The sequence below is a fragment of the Vigna umbellata genome, chromosome 2 (assembly GCF_029865625.1).
Source record: "Vigna umbellata cultivar VRB3 chromosome 2, Vumbellata_1.0, whole genome shotgun sequence".
Lineage (NCBI taxonomy): Eukaryota > Viridiplantae > Streptophyta > Magnoliopsida > Fabales > Fabaceae > Vigna > Vigna umbellata.
The window spans coordinates 3,885,815-3,907,680 of NC_142166.1; the positions used below are offsets into that span (position 1 = coordinate 3,885,815).

The 21,866-nt window shown below is 32.2% G+C and overlaps 2 protein-coding genes and 1 long non-coding RNA gene across 3 annotated transcripts; all 3 read left to right on the forward strand.

The window, feature by feature from the left end:
• The first annotated feature begins 239 nt into the window (after positions 1-239).
• Positions 240-2,347, forward strand: LOC148203223 (uncharacterized). Its single transcript, XR_015784260.1, has 2 exons — positions 240-1,066; positions 2,108-2,347. It is a non-coding gene; the product is annotated as an uncharacterized LOC148203223 (long non-coding RNA).
• Positions 2,348-6,574: 4,227 nt separating this feature from the next.
• On the forward strand, positions 6,575-12,423 carry LOC124838894 (vacuolar-sorting receptor 6-like). Its single transcript, XM_088105781.1, has 13 exons — positions 6,575-7,217; positions 8,099-8,791; positions 8,872-8,960; positions 9,118-9,187; positions 9,910-9,993; positions 10,105-10,181; positions 10,309-10,390; positions 10,766-10,848; positions 10,964-11,027; positions 11,138-11,266; positions 11,401-11,504; positions 11,615-11,729; positions 12,003-12,423. The coding sequence occupies exons 1-12, from the start codon at positions 6,923-6,925 to the stop codon at positions 11,726-11,728; spliced, it is 1,884 nt and encodes a 627-aa protein (XP_087961907.1). The 5' UTR covers positions 6,575-6,922; the 3' UTR covers position 11,729; positions 12,003-12,423.
• A 1,431-nt stretch (positions 12,424-13,854) lies between these two features.
• Positions 13,855-21,302, forward strand: PTAC14 (plastid transcriptionally active 14). Its single transcript, XM_047314606.2, has 13 exons — positions 13,855-14,017; positions 14,100-14,252; positions 15,456-15,593; positions 15,834-15,959; positions 16,144-16,272; positions 16,965-17,054; positions 17,144-17,294; positions 18,108-18,217; positions 19,333-19,404; positions 19,973-20,078; positions 20,176-20,373; positions 20,945-20,987; positions 21,102-21,302. The coding sequence occupies exons 1-13, from the start codon at positions 13,964-13,966 to the stop codon at positions 21,178-21,180; spliced, it is 1,449 nt and encodes a 482-aa protein (XP_047170562.1). The 5' UTR covers positions 13,855-13,963; the 3' UTR covers positions 21,181-21,302.
• The last annotated feature ends 564 nt before the right edge of the window (positions 21,303-21,866 follow it).

The window sequence follows — 21,866 nt, forward strand, 5'->3', positions numbered from 1 at the left end:
AAATTAAAAAATAACTATTAAAAGATAAAGTTAGAAACTATTTTTTATTATAAATAACTATTTAAATTTTAGAATCTAGTTATTAAAGGGTAAGATTAAAAAATAAAATCTCACATACAGATATATTCTCTTGATATAATAGCATATACATAATTTTTTTAGTGTTGATTTGGAAATTTTAATTTAAAAGAAAATATATGTATTTAATATACTTGAGGTGACGTAGTTCCTTTATCTTAATATGAATCCCTAATTTTTCCATTTTGTTGATGGATGGAGCTCGTTGTCCAATTACCCTCGAAGCTTGCTACCCACCAAATTTAGTTGAATGCCTGTTCTGTAACTGCCGTTAATTCAAAATCCTAACACATTGCATGAATGCAATCCCTTAAGTGAATCCTTAATCCCTTTTGCGAACTCACAATCCTTCATGTGAAGCCAAAATCTCAAGCAAGGTTGAGAGTTTATGTCATTAGCTCCAGGTATTCCGACGGAGAAGTATTTGGAGGCGTTAAAGTTTCCGATTTGGGCTCTGGTTGTTCGTGAAGGGGGTTGAAATTTCTTTCCCAACTGGTTATTGCCTGGCTGTATTAGTAGATTGAATGTGTTATTTTATAAATACATATTATTTCAATTAGCACAAAAAGTGAAGATTGTTATGCAGATTTTTTATAATTTGTATGTTTGAGTTCCAAATAGAAGTTATTTCTTGTAATGCGTATGTTGCTCTGAAGCTAGAACTAAGAAGCAAGTAATAAGCTCTAGTAGAAGCTAGTTGCTGTAATGTATTTGATTTGTGAAGTTTAGTTAGCTGAAATTGTGAAATGTTATTTACTTTTATTTTACCTCTTTCCAGTGAGGTTTACTATCTGTATATGAAGGATTGTTTCTCTTCCATCTTGTAGAGCAACAGAATCTTTACCCTTGATCAATTCCAACAACACCACTCCTATAAACCTCGATTTTGGTAGTGACCATCCCTGCTTCCAGATACTCTGGAGTCACACGTGAAAAGGCACAACTTGAAGTTCTTTTCCTTTGTGATTCTTCAGCAAGAGCAAAATTTGTAAGAATCCTTTTTTTTCCCTTTGATTCCATATATGTTGCCATTTCTGCTTTCAAATCAAGTTCTAAAGAAGCAGTTGACTCGAATTTAGATTAGGAAGTCTGACTGGCAATACTTTCTCATTAAATCTTTGGAGGCTTTTTAAAGTTGTAAGTTGGTGTCGGTGGACTCATGCTCCATGGACAATACATATATTAAAAAATTTGATGGTATGGGGTTATATGATGTTTTATTCATCAGAATACTATAGGTAAACAATTGACAAAAAGTTGGTGAAAGGTACGTAGGTTTAATTTCGGATGACATATAGGTAATTAGTTAATAAAACTTCAGAGTAAGATACCTACCTATCCCAGAGACCTTCTAATCATTTTGGATTATGAATCAAAGATCTTCCCTTTTATCAGTCTCAGATTTGTCCCAAACCCAAAGAAAGATTGGCTAATGTAGCTTAATACTGTCGCAAGGCCTTTTTCCTGGGAACTGGATAGTGACATTGCCAACCCAATCGACCACAGGGACTGCAAAAATTCTGACAATGTTATTTGCTATATAGGCCTAAACATTTTACGAATGATGGTCATCATAGAACCTTGTTCATGCATGTTGTTGGGTTGACATTCTGCTGAACCTCTACTTTTTCCCATTGGTCTAGATATAGTTAAACTAAGCATAAGTTCAAATTCACTCTCTTTTATAAAAGTGATTGTGCAATAGTGAAATTATGTCATAAGGCAATTCTGTTTTAAAGGTTTTTTACATAACATAAAAACATATTTACATTATAAAAACTGGTTGACAACCAATTTATGTTTTCAAACAAAGTTGAAAACATTTTTTCCACCACTTCAGTCCTAATGTGGGAAGACAATTCAAAATTGGTTCAAACCCAATTTATGTTTTGAAAATGTGCCCCGTTACCTGATTTTGTAAGATGTTGTGGACCACTAATGTTTAAAGAGTAATTGATGTTTTCAAATTAACATTAAAACATGTGATTCAGTTTCTCGACTGACTGATAATTTCCTGATGAACGTGCAGAAAAAAGGGGTCGGGACTGGATGTATAATATGCTTGATTCTTTTGTGTACAATGTGATTGTCAGAAAATCCTCTAGCCACCAGTTCTCAGGTTTCATTTGCTAAAATATGGATTCAGACCTAACTACCGGGTATGGAGAACGTAGATTAAATAATTTGATTTGTTTCTTTTAATTCTTCTACTTTAACATGGGTGAAGCAGATATTACTTTTAATTCATATTATATTATTTTTCTGTTTAGTGTGGAGCTTGATGCAATTAAAATTTACTTAAAATTATACATTAAAAAAGATCTAACACTCTAATCAACATAATTAAAACCTGAAAAACTAAAATCATAAATTTATAATACGTGAGAGAAAAAATGCAGTCAATCCAGAAAGTTGTTATTATAACAATTTTTTGGATGGGCCATTATATTAAACATATAATTTATATTTTCGTTTGTATAGTTACAATTTTTTTTCTACTCACCTCACAAAAACGCCAACCAAGGAGTAACAAAGACAAGATTTTATTGTTGGTGCAAAATGATAAAACAGAATTGATTCTCCACAACGACCGAATCGATTCTCACTGATGAACAGGGGAATAGATAATGCACATTCAAATGAAAGAGGAGAATCTCTCCTTGTGTATTTTCCAACCATTTACATCACATAATCAATTCTTTCATTTGTATAATCGATTCTCGTACTGCATTTTGCACATATTTGATGTCGGAGAATTGATTTTGTGGTTTAAAGAATCAAGGTTTAAACTCTTATTTGGTTCTCGTATTTGTGTGTCAATCTCAAGTGGGTCATCGTTTTTTTTTCGGTTTCAATCCGGTCCATAAACTTGTTAAAATAAGCCAATTAAGCTCTCATCGTTAATTTATCAGTAACGTCGTTTGCCTGTGATGACGTGGTGCACAGAAAATTAACTAAGTTATAATGATTTAAATACGTGGATAACGTAGTTCCCCATTCCCATCTTCTTCACAGCAAGAGTGAATGAAATAAGAACATCTTTACGAGCTTGCTGCCAATGGTGGAATAAAAAAGGAAATGTCTTCTTTAACAACTCTTTTTTAACAATTTTTTTGACAACACAGACGTGGTGGCTTATGATGGGTTGATTTCAAATATTTTTCTGAAAACAAATTCAAACAAACCAATAAAGCAATGACATGTGGCCCATTGTCAAAAAATTGTTAAAATTTGTTGTTGAAATATCAGGATCCAATAAAAAATTCATGGGAGAGAGAATTGGGGGATAGAGGAAGCAGAATGGAAAGATAGAGGGAATAAGAGTGTGGTTATATCTTCAATAATATTATTGAGTTTGCTATTTATATTCTGAAGAGATTCTGAATTGGAAATGGTGGCCTCAATGATTTGTTCTATGAGATAACCATTCCTATGCATATGAGACCCTCTTCATATATCTCACACAAAAATCATAATAAAGAATCAATTTTCTAAATTGTTCTTATAATGGAACTTGCTATAGTTCCAGTTGATTCAAGTTTAAAAGATAACCTAACTTCCATCATCTTAGGCCCACCTTCATAATCAACCCAAGCATTCAACTTTTCTCCATTATTGAGAACCAACAGCGACGAAGACAAGGGGCTCGGGGACACGGAGGAGACTGGAGGAAGAAAGGGAGGGATTGGTGAGGCGCACATGGAACACTTCGCCGGCGAGATCCAACCGAGAAATCTTTCCAACAGTCGAGGTCAGGGGTATCGGAAGAGAAGAGGCGGCGATCAGTGAGGTTTTCACAATCTCTACTTCTTGTTTCAGTCTTGGGTAATGATAAATATAAAAATTTTAAACATCTACATAAAATTATTATTGGACAACATATCACTAATTTAATTTAATACATAATGCCACTTCATAAAAAAAAATTACAGCTCAACATCTATTAAACGCCGTATGTACAAACTTAACGGAAAGGGCTTAATTGAATTAATTTTTCAAATATTTGGACTCAATTGGCTCATTTTAACAAGTTTATGGACCCGATTGAGACAAAAAAAAAAGCGATAACTCACTTGAGATTGACACAGAGAACCAAATGAGGGTTTAAACTAAAGAATCAATTCCACGTCCTCGAAATCAATACATGAACTAAGTTGTAACTTTTGTCTTTGTTACTAGGATTCATGAATCACAACATTGACATAAAAAATAGCCACATTATATTTATATAAAAAATATCAGAACTAATTAAGTTTTTTATTAGATTATCACGTGATGACCTTCAAAATAATGTATCATATTATGAGAGATATAATATGAATTTTATTTAACTTTTTAATTACATTAATATAAAAGAATTTTACTAGAACTAATATATAGTGATTTTTAAATCCGTTTATTGATAACTGGTTTTAAGTTAGAAACACAAAATTATTTTGAAACTAAAAACAATATAAATCAAGCTTGATTTTTATTCAATCATATATATAATTTCGATCAAATTTGTAAAAGTTTGGTTTAATTCAGGCTATATATATGATTAATTTCAGCAGAGTTCTTGTTGACTAATATTTAAGTTTATATATATATATATAAATTTTATTTTTGGGTAATTGTATTAAATATTTCCCCCACCGTAGAAGTAGGATATTATTTATGACTACTGTGTAAACCTAAATCCTAAATTTTGAAGAACGGAAAAGAGTCATGTTAACTTGTATAATGGTCTTCTGCAAATCTATTTTTTATTTTTTATTTAAACCAACTTAATAGTATCTTAAGTATACTTAACATGTAATTTGCTAACCCAACATATACACAATAAATTGTAGTTCATTTTCTTAGCAATATAGTAACTTAATATACTTTTTCTTAAAGAATCAACTTGTCATTTTCTATTGTTTATAAAGTTTAAATTCTTTTACTTATATTTTCCGTGTATAATTTTATTCTTTTTTTTTAATTTTGTTAATAGACGCTTTTTATATTTTACATAAATACAAAGTAGATGCAATGTCATACACCAAAAAATTATAAATAATTTTCAAGATTGTAAGTGTCAGCTTATGAACAATATCATTAGCCCTGGAAGCACTTAACGTGCCTTCTAAGGTGGGCTTTTCTGCATCATTGTTTTCCACATTGACCAAAAGACTTGCATATGAACCCTAAAAATTAAACTTTTATCTTTTTCTATTTTATTATATTTTTTCATTGACTTGACCCAAGTAACCCTAATTGCCTCATGTTCCTTGCAATTTCATAAGTGTCAAAAGTTTATTGTTCTTGTTTTGTACTTTCTAGGTAACTTTTTTAGCATAAGAAAAGGTACCATTAACAATTTTGTAATAAAATTTTTATTTTTGGCACATAAGACATAACACATAAAGAAAATAATATATATATATATATATATATATATATATATATATATATATATATATATAAGTATTTAAAAAATTAAAAACTAAGCTTATTTAATATTTTTGTTCACGTTTTTCAGTCAGAAAATTTATGTCTTCATGTCTATTTAAGAGATTCCATGAAATTGAAAAGACATTGAACTATATAAAAAGACCCATAATACTTCATTGTCACCCTAGACTCAGTCCACTAAATAAAAATAGTGAGACTCTTAAAAAAATATTATTTTAACAACCCACTTTAATAAAACAATAATGTGTATTAAAAAATTTAAATTAAAAGAAATATATATGATTAATATATTATTATTTTAAATTGTTAAAAATGTTTTTTTTTTCGTAGATGTAAGAAATCAACACTCTAAAAAAAAGAATATACTCGTTAACATCCATACACATTCATTGCCTCACATTAATCTACACAAAGTTTATCATTGAATTCATCGTTGTCATCTTATGCTACATTGATTTTAATATTCCATGAATTAGATTCAACTAGAATTAAACAAGATAGTGTAAGGCAAAACAACTTAGACTAACAACTAATGAAACTTTTTTATTTATATAAGATATTTGCATTTCTATTTACTTGTTAAGTGTATTTCCATTTTTTTTCTATATCATATTTTGAAATATTTATTGACTTTGTCAATAACTAACTTTTGTTTCACACTCAAAAGTTGATAATTTTTTTATTATATAATTAGCTAGTTGTTAAGTCAACAGAAAAGAAAATCACATAAAAATAAAGACTTTCATATTCTTTTAATAAAAAACTTATTCAGAAGTCAGTTAAGATTGCTTAAGCATACTTTATAAATTTACTTTTTTACGGCAATGACATCGAACAAGTTCGGTTAAATTTAAAATAAACATTCCTATATTTTAATAAATATAAAAAAGATAAAAAGTTTTTTTACTAATAGTTTATTTTTAAAATAAAAACACTTCAGACAAACATATAAAATAAATAGAAATTTATATACTTTGTTAATAATTTGTATTAATTAAAAATAAAAGGCGACAAAGACTTTCCCTCCATGGAGTAAAGATATATAAATTCTGATTCACGTAACAAAACAAAAAGAAAAAGAAAAAGAAAAAAAGGAAGTGTATGTTGTGTTGGCGCGCTCGCGCGTGTCTTACTGTAGAGGTAGCTCCCCTGACTCCGTCCACCACCTCCCCTTCCTTTCACCTGTCGTTTACCCTCGCTTTACGTCACCGTTTGATTGCGAAACGCAAACCTCCGCACCATTAAACGACACACAGCTCTCTCTCTTTCTCTCTCTCTAAGCAAAACTTTTCACCGGTACGACCCAGACAGTTACACAATCTTCAACCACACTCCTTCTCCTTCTTCTTCTTCTTCTTCTTCTTCTTCTTCTTCACTTCTTCACTAACATCACCAACGCAAATTAACCATGAAACTGTGCGTTGCTGCGGCTGCGGCCGTCACTCTGTTTGCGGCGTGGCTGATTCTTGTCGACGCGCGGTTTGTGGTGGAGAAGAGCAGCATAACTGTTCTTTCGCCGCACAAGATGCGGACGAAACGTGACGGCGCCATCGGTAACTTTGGCCTTCCTGACTACGGAGGATTCATCGTTGGCTCTGTGGTGTATCCAGCCAAAGGCTCGCACGGTTGTCAGGTCTTCGACGGAGATAAGCCCTTCAAACTTCAGTCCTATCGTCCTACTATTGTTCTTCTTGATCGTGGAGGTATCTATCTATATATATATCTATCAATCTATATGTGCATCTATCAGTTTCTTCTGTTTTGTCTTCGTTGACTTTGATTCGTTCATCGTGTGCGCTTCATGTTTCATTCACGGTGTGTTAGTTTACTGTTACATGATCCTTTTTTATTTGTATGGTGTGTTCTGAAACTAGTTATGTTCGTTGATAGTTTATACGTTGGTTCTACTATGGAATAGGTTTATCTGTTAATTGGTCCTGTTCTTTTTTCTTGTTATATTTTCTCTTTTTATTGAGTTTCTTATCTTTTAGTGAAATATGAAGAGAAATGAAGTCCTGCTGTTTCTTATTTTGACAGTTAGTCTAGTCATTGTTTCTTCTTAATTTGGCTTTCTTTTCCAGTTCGGATAAGTGGCTTAATTAAGCGCTTATCACGTAAGTTCACTTTGTATAAACTGTTTATATACCAGAGGAAAAAAAAATTGGGGAGTTATCCTAGAGAATTCGTTCGTGTTTGGATGAATTTCTTCCAAAATACTTATTAATATAACAAAATATGAAAGAAAAATGAAGTAAACTAATTTTATATGTTAAAATTAATTCATATATAAAATAATAAACTAACTTACAAAGAGTCTCTTATATTAATTTCCCATAAAATTGATTTTTAACTTACGTAATTTTATTCCAAATGTTTACACAAGTACTTGTCTTATGATAGGTCCGTGTAAACTATAAATAAGCTCTTATAAACAGATTCTTGGATGTTTCTTTTAATGAATCCTTAAGGCAACAAAAGAACATGGCTCAGAAGCATTTAATGGGAGCTTCAATAATCCTTTTCTATTATTATTCTTACTATCCATATTTGTGATGCTTACTGGGAAATTTATTTGCACTTGTAGAGTGTTATTTTGCCTTGAAGGTTTGGCATGCACAACTAGCTGGTGCTGCAGCAGTTTTGGTGACTGACAGCATTGATGAGTCTCTTATAACCATGGATTCTCCGGAGGAGAGCTCTGATGCTGATGGATACATCGAGAAGATTGTGATTCCATCAGCTCTGATAGAAAAATCCTTTGGTGATTCGTTGAAGGACGCTTTGAAGAACAAAGATGAAGTTTTGCTGAGAATTGACTGGAGAGAATCAGTACCTCACCCTGATAACAGAGTTGAGTATGAGTTTTGGACCAACAGCAATGATGAATGTGGAGCTCGTTGTGAGGAACAGATGAATTTCGTGAAGAGTTTTAAAGGTCATGCTCAGATTCTTGAGAGGGGTGGCTACACCTTGTTCACACCACACTATATAACGTGGTTTTGTCCACCGCCCTTCATTCTTAGCAGTCAGTGTAAATCGCAGTGTATAAACCATGGGAGATATTGTGCCCCGGATCCAGAGAAGGATTTTGGAGAGGGATATGAAGGAAAGGATGTGGTGTATGAAAATTTGAGGCAGCTGTGTGTCCATAGGGTTGCCAATGAGAGCAACCGTTCATGGGTCTGGTGGGATTATGTGACAGATTTCCATATCAGATGTTCTATGAAGGAGAAAAGATACAGCAAAGATTGTGCTGAGGAAGTGATGAAGTCATTGGGTAAATATTACTATTTGATGCTGTTGAGTCAAATAAATTGTTTTCTCTTTTATTGTGAAAGTTAAATCTTAATGCTACAGATCTGCCTATGGAGAAAATTAAAAAATGCATGGGTGATCCTGAAGCAGATGTGGAGAATGAAGTGCTAAAGAATGAGCAACAAGTCCAGGTCACATTTTAATATTTATTGCTATGTCTTTAGAAAAATTAAAGAAAAAAGTGTTATAGCTGTCATAAAAAAGGCTCCAGTATAAAATGAAGTACCAAATCCAGACGATTACATAATTCAACAATTGATGTACTTGTGTTTCATTTGTGATATTCAGATCGGTAGAGGATCTCGTGGTGATATCACCATTTTGCCAACATTGGTTTTAAACAATGTCCAGTATAGAGGTTAGTTACTTAAATCCCTACATGAAATCAAGTAAATTGAACAAGTCATGCTTTTACTGATCTTCAATAATGTATGAGTGACCTATGCATTCTTTTATTGAATTTGGATATCAAAATCCTGTTTTAAGGGTCCAGAAAAAATGCTCTTACTCTCTACATTTTATGACTTTTGGTTCTACATATTTCCCTGGCTGGGCCACTAAAAAGCTCCTTGAATTTTAACTATGCAATGCTTCTGTCTAAAACTAGAGCATCAACCATAGTGATCATCTCCCGAGACGTAAATGGAGAACATTTTTCTGTTAACGCAAAAGGACATGTTTCCTTATCCGAAAACTAGTTTAGACTCACGGAAGATTTGAATTTGATACGGGATGTCAACCTAATTCTTGTTTATAAATTTAGGGTTTTGACTCTGCCTTTACGTTATTGAAAAACTTGGTTTTCTTTCTCACTCGAGGCAGATTGGTGTAGTTTAGAACTTCTTTAGTGCTCTCTAATGTAGTTTTGTTCTTCTGTGTGATCTTATTGCATTCCTTTATCTCTTGCTTGTATATTATGGGCTCTATGCTTTTTATTTTAGTTGATTGGTTATTAAATGTCTTAATTTGTTATTGGTGTAATGTAGAGGATGCTTGTGTTGTATGTCAACTTCAACTATCCTTTGTATGAACATACCTGATATATCTGATTTCTGAATATTATATTCATCTCGTCTAAAGGAAAATTGGAGAGAACTGCTGTACTGAAGGCTGTATGTTCTGGGTTTAAGGAGACTACTGAACCTTCAGTTTGTTTAAGTGGAGGTTAGCGTGCTTGATATCTTATTATATGAATTTCACTGATGATTGACTGTTCTAGTTCTAAAAGTCTAGTGTGTAATATCTAAATTATACATCCTGGTTTGAGTTTACCAGATGTTGAGACTAATGAGTGTCTTGAAAGAAATGGAGGATGCTGGGAAGACAAAAAGGCTAACATAACTGCTTGCAAGGTATAAAATAAGGAATTGCTGTTACGGTCTCCCTTCCCCAAAGTTAGAATCATTGGAAATGATGTATGGTAGCCATGTGTGTCTGCTTATGATTGACTACAAACTTAGCCTTTATACTTTTATTCAGGACACATTCAGGGGAAGAGTTTGCGAGTGCCCTGTTGTGAACGGTGTTCAGTATAAGGGTGATGGCTATACTACATGTGAAGGTATGCATTTTTCAATCTAAAAAATTATTTTAGAATATCAAAATATTCGTTTCTCTTTTCTCATACAACAAGATGGCTATGGGAGCCAGAGATTAAAAGCCCCATTTCAATATTGCTAGAATTGATTTATTCAAGCCAGTCATCTCTGTTTCTCTTTGGAGAGTCTTGTGTGTCGGTGCCTATGGCTGCTAGGAATAAATTAATAAAATATTCAAATACTACAGATGAGTTAATGTATATTTAGAATGACCAAACTACTAAAAAAGTCGTAGTAGGGTCCATATTAAGAGGCAATTGTTTTGTTTCTGTATTCGACAGTTATATGTTCTGATTCATGACGTTTCTGAGGTTTATATTCTTTTCCTTATATGACAGCTTTTGGACCTGCAAGGTGTTCTATAAACAATGGTGGTTGTTGGTCAGAAACTAAAAACGGACTTACTTTCTCAGCTTGCTCAGTTCAGTACTGCATAGCCTAACTTTCATTTTATCTTCTGATTATTGAAAGACTTATTCGACCACTTTCCTTCACATCCCTCTTGGCTAACTGAATTCCCTTCTGTATAAATGAAGGACTCTAAGGCGAATGGTTGTCAATGCCCGGTTGGGTTTGTTGGGGATGGTTATAAATGCGAAGGTAACATTTGATTTTACTGTGGCAAGCAATTAAGCAAATGTTCTTTTCTTCGTACGATCAATATTTTAAATATACAAATCTACCTAAAAACGTGTTTTGATCTTATTCAGATGTTGACGAATGTAAGGAAAGAAGTGCTTGTCAGTGTGATGGCTGCAGCTGCAAGAACACTTGGGGTGGTTACGATTGTAAATGCAAGGGAAATCTTCTATATATAAAGGAACAAGATGTCTGTATTGGTAAGATATTAAAGCCCATCTGTTACTTTGCTATTATTACTACTGTCAATTTGTGATCCCACCACCATAACTAATGTTTTCTAAAGAAAATTCAGTTTGTTTATGATTAGAATTTTGCTATCTGTCTCACGCAGAAAGAAGTGGATCACGATTTGGACGGTTCCTTGCCTTTGTGGTCATAGCAGTTGTTTTGGGCGCTGGTCTAGCTGGTTACGTGTTCTACAAATATAGGCTCCGGGTAAGCCTAATTCATTCTCAACTACAGATAATGTTACACAGTTCGTGTTAAATTGGAAATCCAAATTATCACCAATCACTACATTAGTTTACGTGTCTCTTTTTTTGTAGTCTTACATGGATTCCGAGATCATGGCTATCATGTCACAATACATGCCACTGGACCAGCAAAATAACGTAGTTCATGCTGAAGCTCAGCCTTTACGACAAGAAGGCACCGCGTAAGGTATATTCAATATTCATATCTCTTCACCTATTAACCAAAGACAAAACTTAGATGCAGTTCAAGTTTATCTGATATTGTTCTTTGATTAGAATTGATGTTTTACTTAGTAATTTACGTTATAAAAGGTTTTCAAATGGTCCACATAAGTTATCAAGGTGAAAACATGCAAGGAACTGCATTCACATTTTGTCCTTCAACTAATTTACTGCATTTGAGCCAGCTTTTATGGGGAACAATCTTCTTATTTTACCATTATCTGTATTCTGCCTGCAGACATACATGATAAGTAAAAGTAGTCAAAGGAACTCGTTGCACTATAGAATCCATTTGATAGATGGATTATAAACAGGTCTGGCTATGTGGATTTGAATCCATTTGACAGCGAGGGAAGATCAGTACTTTACTGTAGGATAATTATGCGAACGATTGGAATGCATACAGAAATTTTCTGCATAGAATGATTTCTAATTTCCACAGTTTGTAAATAGAACTTTTGAGATGTACATGTATACCTTAGATAGAGAATAAGGATCCATGTGATGTTAGAGAACAACTTATGACAACATTGATACCAAGTTGTCAATACAAGGACATCACTCTGCTTCTTCTTTGTGGCCTAAATATAGTTTTTGGTTCACCAATCGAATATCTCTTAATCAAATCTGCTCAATTCAATCTATCAAGTTCTTTTCAATGTCTTAGTCGTGTTGCAGCCATGTATCAAGGCTTATAATAAGAAAAAACTTACATAAAATACTTATGGTACCGGTATTCTCCAATCAGATTAGGAGTTTTACTTTGGTAATTTACACTTAATTTAATATATTACATATTATGAAGGTGCTAAGGGAATGGGAATAATACCAACAATATCATAGGTACTGTACGTAATTTTTTTATTTATAAAATATATATTTCATTGTTTTATCAAACATTTACAAGTCTTAATCAAACTCCGTTCCCCTCCCCCCATCCCCCCTATTTCTCTGATAAGAATCTGATATTACAGAATTAGGATTTGATAACAACAACAACACAATTTTAATTTTTTTATTATAAATGATAAAAACAATTTTATTTCAATATAATTTTCATTACTTATATTTAAATTTATATCATATTTCTATGCAAGGATAAATTAATAATTATCTATTTTTTTAATTGAAACATTATTTTAATCTATCATATCTATTCCATCATTAAACTCCCACAAACTTTCCCTTTAAAATCCCTTAACAACACCACAATCCCATTTTCATCCCCTCAATAAACACTATCTAACTGACAATTTACAACAATCTTATATAGATATAATGAAGAAGGGTCTATATTCATATAAAGGACTAACATTTGTTGTTACCTTGTGTCTTCCAAGCCCATAAATTCATCTTTCAAAGTTTCTTAAGCTTTCTTCCATTTTTTTCTTTTTCTCTCCAAAGTTATATCTCCTTCTTATTGTTTCATTTTCCCCTCTAAAGTAATCTACACTTTCTTTTCTCTCAATTCTATTGATTATTGCATGCTTGTAGCCTTATAAAGGCATTAATCCATTATCCTGTCACTTGGGAAGTGAAAACGTAACAACATAAATTACACGTGTTAAGTTATCCAATGTGACATTGATTATTCATTATAGTGTATCATTTACATTATCATGCCATCACCCTCTAAACAATGTTAACACAAATTTAATAAAATAAAAAAGATCATGTTAACTTATTTTTCTAAACATGAAAACTACATCGAAAAGAAAACTAAACAATATTAAATAATTTCAAAATATATTAAAAGCAATTATTAAACCAATTTAAAGTAATGTGTAAGTAATTAAATACTCATAAAATAATCCAGCGTAAAAATATACTTACAAAAACAAAATTTTACCGTAACAAATCCTAAAGAAAAATGATTAAACATTAGTGTAAAAAAAGATAGAATAGTAAATTTGGTGCTTGAAAATATAGCCAAGTTTCAATTTTATCCCCAAATACTAATAAACAGTAAAATTAAAAATATTTCTATATTTCGTTATCATTTCAAACAAATTTTGTATACTATTATTAAAATGCAATTTAATATCTATTATTATGATAAAAGGCAATTTACATAAGTTGGTGGAAGGAAAGACTGGATAACGTTCCCTCTATTCATATTCTTCTGCCTACACTCTGCTCTGTGTTAGTGTCACTGCTCACATGCTTTAACTCAGTGCTTCTTTCCATTTTCATTATCCAATGGCTTCTTTTCCTCTTTACAAGCCAACCCACACCATTTTCTCCAATACCCAGGTTCCAATTTCTTTCCTTTTTCCATCCATTTTCTCTCTCTTCCCTCTGCACCTCTTTCCAACCTTGTTTTCTTTCTCAACAGTTCAAGGGCTTGCGCAATGGCTTTTTCTGGCGACCCTCTTACTCCTTTGAGGCTCTTCCTGAAAACAAAGTACAACCCATTAGAGCTTTGGTTGCTAAATCCCCATTTCCCCTGTTTCAACCTCCCCAAGTTGAAGAAGAGTCACCGTCTGAGGTAAATCCCATTTTTTGTGTTTCCTGTTTTGCCCCTCGCTTATTTGCAGTTGGTTGTTGTTTTGATGTTTTGGCACTGACTGACACCTATGAACTGTTTGTGTCTTTGCTGTTTCCTTAATTTGATTTGCTTTGATGTCTACAACACTTAAGCATGCTGGAGGCGGGAGCCATTTGTTAGTCTTAAATAAAAAAAAAAGTAGTTTTTATAAACGAGATAATCTAATTTGAACTTTTATGGAGAATCTTATTTCACGAGCGTTTTTTCCTCCTTGTATAAGTACTTATGGAGAAGCTTGTCAAAATATACCTTTGTCCATCTTTTTTGAGAGCTAAGCTGCATAAGTTTATTTAACATATACGAGAAACTCAATTCATTTTACCTTTTTTTTTTCTTGCAGAAGTGATTAGAGAAAAGTTTATTGAAATAAGACCTATGTAATGCTTTTTCTGTGATTAGTTAGTTTTTGTTTGTCTTTATGCATTTAACAAAGTGGATTTAAATAATGTAATAGTGTATGGGGCAACTCCATCCATATAGTTCATGATTGTTACTAAGAAGTTGATATAGATACATGTGCATATTGAGATTAAGAAAAGTAGACGAATGTGGGAACAAAATAGGGTTTACAGTGAGAAGCAAAAAAGGTGGCAAGAAAAGAGGGCTTACAGTGGGAAGCAGAAAAAAAGAGAGTGAAAAAATAAGGCTTAGCCCAGAAGCAGGAGAACCTGAACAAAAGATGCTGAGAAAAGATGAAACTTTAGGGAGAGAAGATTTAAATGAAGAGACTACAGATGGCTATGATCATCCGAAATCTTGAACAATAATGATATTAACGACGACATCAAAGTAGGGGAATGGGCAGGAAACAAAGTTTATAGGGAGCTTACACATTTGTAGTTAGAACATTGTCTTAATATATATTGCAACTAGATTTTAATATATAGTAAACGTATTTGGTACTTTTATGTTCACAACACGTAATACGTTACGGTGAATGTTATTTCTATAATTTGATGTGTTTTTATGTGTATAACTCTTAATTTGGTAGAGTAAGAGTTGTTTCTAATTTGATCTGCTTTTATGCATATTAAGATTCAATATCTTCTTTCTTGAACGGCCGGCCTTTTAAAGAATTCTTCAAGGGGCTTCTGTTTGATGAAATATTTCTTCATTATCTTTTTTGTTAATTTATTTGTTCAGTTGGAGCCCGTGGATCCTGACTTCTACAAGATTGGGTATGTCCGAAGCATGCGAGCTTATGGTGTTCAATTTAAAGAAGGGCCAGATGGTTTTGGTGTGTATGCTTCCAAAGATGTAGAGCCTCTTCGCCGACCAAGGGTGAGTGACTTTATTTAATATTGTTCATTGCCACAAGTGCTGATACATCACTTAAGTTCTACCATATATATATATATATATAGCCTTTTCAAACTGCTGGTAGTGGAACAAGTGAAAATGATTGCACTTAATGTCAAAATATACAATTATTTACATATTTAGTTATTTGTATCATGTCGTTTATGATTATAATTTTAGTAGCTGTCCATGGATGATTTCTCTAATGATGAAGTTGGGCAGGTTATAATGGAAATTCCTCTTGAATTGATGTTAACCATAAGCAAGAAGCTCCCATGGATGTTTTTCCCGGATATAATTCCCTTGGATCATCCAATATTTGATATTATTAACTCAACAAATCCAGAGGTATTTGGAATTCTCCTCTAAGTTCATTAGTTCATAATAAGATATAACCAAATTTGCTTGGTATTTTTTGCTTTTGATGATAAATACTTATGTGTCATCCTTTGTTTTAATTGTTGTACCTGCTACAAAAGTAAAAGATGTTCTGGTCATCTGCCTAATGCAATTGTGTAAATCTTTATGGCAGACAGATTGGGACCTAAGGTTGGCATCCCTTCTCCTATTTGCATTTGACTGTGAAGGCAACTTCTGGCAATTGTATGGTGACTTCTTACCAAGTGCAGATGAGTGCACTAGCCTACTTCTAGCTTCAGAGGTGTGCATAAAACAAACTGGATTGATTTACATCATTAAATAGTTGTTAGATTGGGGATTCTATTTTTTTTTTAATTATTAGTGATCAATTCTTGATATCAAAGGGAGACCATGTACCTAGTAGATGTTTCAATTCACATATAAAAGGCTGTTTTAAGGTTTTCTCCTTGAAATTATTTTGATGGGCAGTTTTTATGTTGAAGTTGGATTATTTCATAAGACTAGGAAAAAGCAGTTATTCTTAGTAGTACTAGTTCTATCACGTATTACTTGTCTATTTTCTTTCTGGTGTTCTGTGTAAATTTGAGGGACCCTTTAATTGCTTCTAATATTTAGATATTTGATTGGTCTACATAAAATTTAGGTAGGAACAATGTAGTCTTGCAAACAACTAATTTTACTAGATATTGCACTTAAACAAGCCTCCACTTACAAATAGTTGTAATTTGTAACTCACTCCGGTCCTTGTAGGTTTTATATTTTTCCGTTTTTTTATGGAAACCTCAACGATATCATAAATTTTGGTTGAGCCACAAGATATATATCAAGTCGTAGTTAGCATGGATTAATCCTTTAAAATCTTAAGGTTTTACTGCATGCATTGGCATGCATTTGAATTGAATTATTTTGAAACTTACAATAAAGTTTTAGTAGTAGTTTTATGTCATCCCATCTATTGATCTGTATCGCTAGGAAGAACTTTTGGAGCTACAGGATCCCAATCTCGCTTCCACCATTAGAAAACAGCAACAAAGAGCCTTAGAATTCTGGCACAAGCATTGGGTAAGGAGAAAGTTCTTACTTTATTAGTTAGTCCTCCATTTTGCAAAACTTATGATGTATTCTTAACAAATTGTGTTGATCTTGTTTAGCACAGTGAAGCACCCCTTAAAATAAAGCGTCTTGCTCGTGATCCACAAAGGTTCATTTGGGCAGTAAGTATTGCACAGTCACGATGTATTAACATGCAAATGAGAGTTGGTGCGCTAAATCAAGAAGCAAACATGCTGATTCCTTATGCTGGTGAGCTCAGTTCACCTAACTCTGACTAAATATGATACCTTTCATGCAGTCATTTAGTCAACAGGATCTTTAATCTTTGAATTTTACTGTAGTTCTATTTTCTTAAGGAGTTTGTTTATTTTGATGTCATTTACCTGTTTCAGGAGAAACTGTAGAAATTAGAAAAATATAAAACTGAAAAAAAAAAACATTACAAAGCCATATTTCATTATTATAAATTTATAATATGAGTATATATTACAAAGAAGAACTTAAAAAATTTCGCTGTTTGATTTATTCAATATACACGGAATAGGTTTTTTTTCTGACTCTTTAAGCAGAAGAAAAAATTGTATAGTTACATTCTCTTGGGGGAATTTGTTTCTTTTCTATTTTTGATAATGTGAATTTTAGAAAGGAAGTTTGTTGAGTGATTGGAACTAATAGTATGGATTGTGAGTTAGTTGTGAACCTTTCATTTTCTCATCGGCTTTCTTTTATATTAAATTTGATTTTATTTCAAGTTAAAAAAAAATCATTATCCATTCCTTGTCTGTTTAATTTTTTCTTTGTATTGTTAGAAATTTGAACAGCTATGACATTTTTATGCAACAGATTATACAAATAAAAGAACACCATTAGACAGTCCTTGAAATTGTCTTTTTCTTTTTATATCACTTTAATTATCAGAAAAAGAAAACAAAGCAATATGGTAGAGGTAAAGAAGTGGCCAAAATTTTGGAATAGTTTCTTTGTATATATTGCATGTGGTGGCAGCATTTATTTTTACAACTTAAAACTAAGCTAAATGATTAACATGGTCTTGTTTTTCAGATATGCTGAACCATTCATTTGAGCCAAATTGTTTTTTCCATTGGCGTTTTAAGGACAGGATGCTTGAGGTTCTCATAAATGCTGGACATCGCGTTAGAAAGGGAGATGAGGTAAGCTATTTGGTTTTTTTTTTGTGATAAATATGTTCAATGTATTTAAAGTATGCTGGAACTTCTCTTAGGAAATAACTATCATTAGTAGTGCATGTAAATTAATTATCCTAGTAGTTTATTTTATACACAGGTGTCGTTTATCTCCTAGATGTATATGTAATCTATTTTTTATTTTTTATCATTTGATTGGTAAGGAATAACATTTTATTTATCATAATCTTCCAATTCTGTTCGTGGTACTTGGGACCTCTTCAATGAAGTGGTGATTATATCAATGCATTGTACTTGGGGATAGCTCTTCAACTTTTGCTACTCATTACTCTAGTTATCCAATGCTTGGAACCTTCCAGAGATCCCTTGAGAACCAAGACATATGTATTGTGATTTAGAATGTTATTAGACTCTAACCTTTCTTAGTGATGTAAAATGTTCTCCAGGGTGTAGTCCTGTAACAATTAACTTCACTTAGGAAAAAGAAAGAAAAAAAAGAGAAAGAACAGAAGAAGAATAGGATGACTAAGCCTCCTAAAGTTACAAAGCAACTGGTCAGCCAAAATGCTCAGAAAAAGGTAGACGAACAAGTCATCTAAAGAGGATAGCTGCTAAATGAAAATTCTCATGTTATGCTATAGATACATGCATCTAAAACCAGAAAAGAGAGCAAAGGACCACAATTTCTTGCATTGGAAGATGCAGTTGCATTTAGCCCCGCATCAAGTAAAGATATGACCTAATTACAACTTATAAGCCGGTTTGTGAGATTGAATTAAGTCCAAATTTTAGGATCTTGCTATAGCCAAAAACTCTAATGGAATGGGTAGGAGGGAAAATAAGGAAATTGAAGTGAGAAATGAAATCCATGTTTCCCTAAAAAGTTAAACATCTTATGGGTCAAATTCATATCGATGGCTAGCATATAATCATGAGTATCATTGTTCATAAGCTTGAAATATTAATGTGTTATTTTATTCGTTAGATGGAATTCCTTTAGAGCATAAATGCTCTTATGTTGGAGTAACTAGAATATTTGCTTCCATGTTTATTTTATCATTTGTATTGTATAATTCACCAAGATATGGACACTCTGATTATACTGTCCAAAATTGTAACAGATGACAGTTAATTACATGAGCTCGCAGAAGAATGACATGTACATGCAAAGATATGGATTTTCATCACCTGTGGTAATTTTCTTTCAATTAAATCTTGATGAATGGGATTTCTATATCTTTTTGTTCTTTATCCTGAATATTTGTGGGTAGAGGAAAGTATACATTAAATAGAGCCCATTACAGAGCTCACTGTCAACCATGAAGAGTGTCTTTGTTTTTTACCCTCACGTCAGCTTTCTTCAACACTACCTTTAATCGACATTAAGAAAATGTATCTTCTCCTTGATTGTCATTTTAACTCCTCTCACCTTGGTTATGTTGCCACACTTTATTCATTCAATAATCTCAACCACATCTTTCACTAACCTTAGTCTCAATGTTAAAAGAGTTAGTTTTCCATGTAACTCTGGGAAACTCCAATTAAATAATTTTAGTTTGATTTAAGTTTATATAACCATTCTGATATGTACTTCCAATGGTCACTTTGAAGTATGACACATGATAGTGCTTCTTTGAATTATTTATATAATGATTTCGTTATTGATTTTTGCTTGTAATGAACAATTCATGCAAACTTCTACTTTTTCGGTTTATATACTGAGTTTTTGAAATGTAGTTCTCAGAGTTGCTTAAATTGCAGAACCCATGGGATGAGGTACAGTTCTCAGGCAATGCACGTATTCATTTGGATTCCTTCTTGTCAATCTTCAATATTTCTGGCCTTCGCGAAGAGTATTACCATAACAGTATGGCCAATATGAATTTTCTTTCTGGAATCTGCTGTTACACTTATGTCTATTCAAATTGGCAATATTTAGATTGTTAATATGATATTTTTGGCAGACGATTTGTCAATGGATGGCAATACTTTTGTTGATGGAGCAGTCATAGCTGCATCACGAACATTGCCAAGTTGGTCAGACGGGGATGTTCCTCCAATTCCTAGTGTGGAAAGAGAGGCTGTGAAGGAGTTGCAAAATGAATGCCAAAAGATGCTGGCAGGATTTGTTACAACCTCTAAGCAAGACCAGAAATTGCTAGGTAAATTTGCCGTTTGTAGCCTTGCTCTAGAAAGTAGCTACACAGAACTAATTGTCGTAATAATTTGTATTATGCAATCATTGCTTTGTGAGAATATATATAAGTATATATTATCCTGAAAATGGTATACATAGCCTCTCAAGTTTTCTTCTGTATCAGTAGTACAGGTGAGCTTGAAAATGTTTTGGGGTATATTCTGTTAGATTCAGTCTATCTACATTGCCGAAACAGGTTACAATTCTACATGACAATTATATCTTCTACATAAGCTTCATCAGTTCTATGGGCGTTCATTAGTCCTGCAAAATTTACTATGTAGTACTTTTGTCTACAATTTTAGTTGTACCAGGCATGCATCTTGAGTCAAGTACGCAAATCCAATTGGCAAAAAGCTCAAAATATCATTAGGTTTATAAAATAGTCATATGTTGAGCCCTTGTAAAATTGTAAAAGACCAAAGTTTATTAAAAGTTCCAGGACTGCGTGAGTATTTTGGCTAACTCAATTTATCAAAATTTACCCAAAGTTTCATGATAAAAGCTAATTCTTAGCTTACCCATCATGATTGCAGATTCCATGACAGATGCTACGAGGACATTTGAAGCTGCAATTAGGTATGCCATATTTACATCATTTAGCAGTTTCAAAAATCGTTTAAAGTTTTTGTAAGGACATCTTAATTCCTAAACCCTCTAATTATGGTTTCTCTGTGAATGCCACATATGCAGGTATAGATTGCACAGAAAATTGTTGATGGAGAAAGTTATCAAAGCATTAGACATGTACCAAGAGAAAATACTGTTTTAATCCCGATTCTACTGCAGGAGAATAGTTAGGAAATTTTGTTAACACTGCGGTATATACCTGTAATCCCTCTCACCGAAACAATGCTCGGTATCCATTAACTGCAGATTCTTCATTATGTTGTACGTTACCAGCTTCTGTGTTGTACCTTGGTCAAGTTCTAAGCAAATTAATAAAAAGAGTGAAAGCATAGGAAGAAATCAAACCGGTCAGCAAGTCACTTGTTTAACAATGTATAGGATCCTAACAAAATATATATATATATATATATATATATATATATATATATATATATATATATATATATGTTTGTATTTTAAATAAAAATATCTAAGTGTTTAAAGCATGTTTTTTTTTATGAATTGAGATATTTTTGTTAATTAAAATTTGATAAACTTTTAAGAGGTTATATGAGTTAATAAACCTTATATATATATATATATATATATATATATATATATATATATATTATATAAAACAAATTATTAAATGTGTTTTGATTATTATATTTTATTAATTAATTTAATTAAATTATTATTAAAGAGCATGTATATCATGAAAAATTTATTAAGTAAAGATAATATTTTAATTTGTTGAAAGATTAAATTAAAATATTAAAACTTTAAAAAAAATATAATCCACAGAAATTATAAAAATGAATCAGGGTTCTTATTTATAAATATGTATAA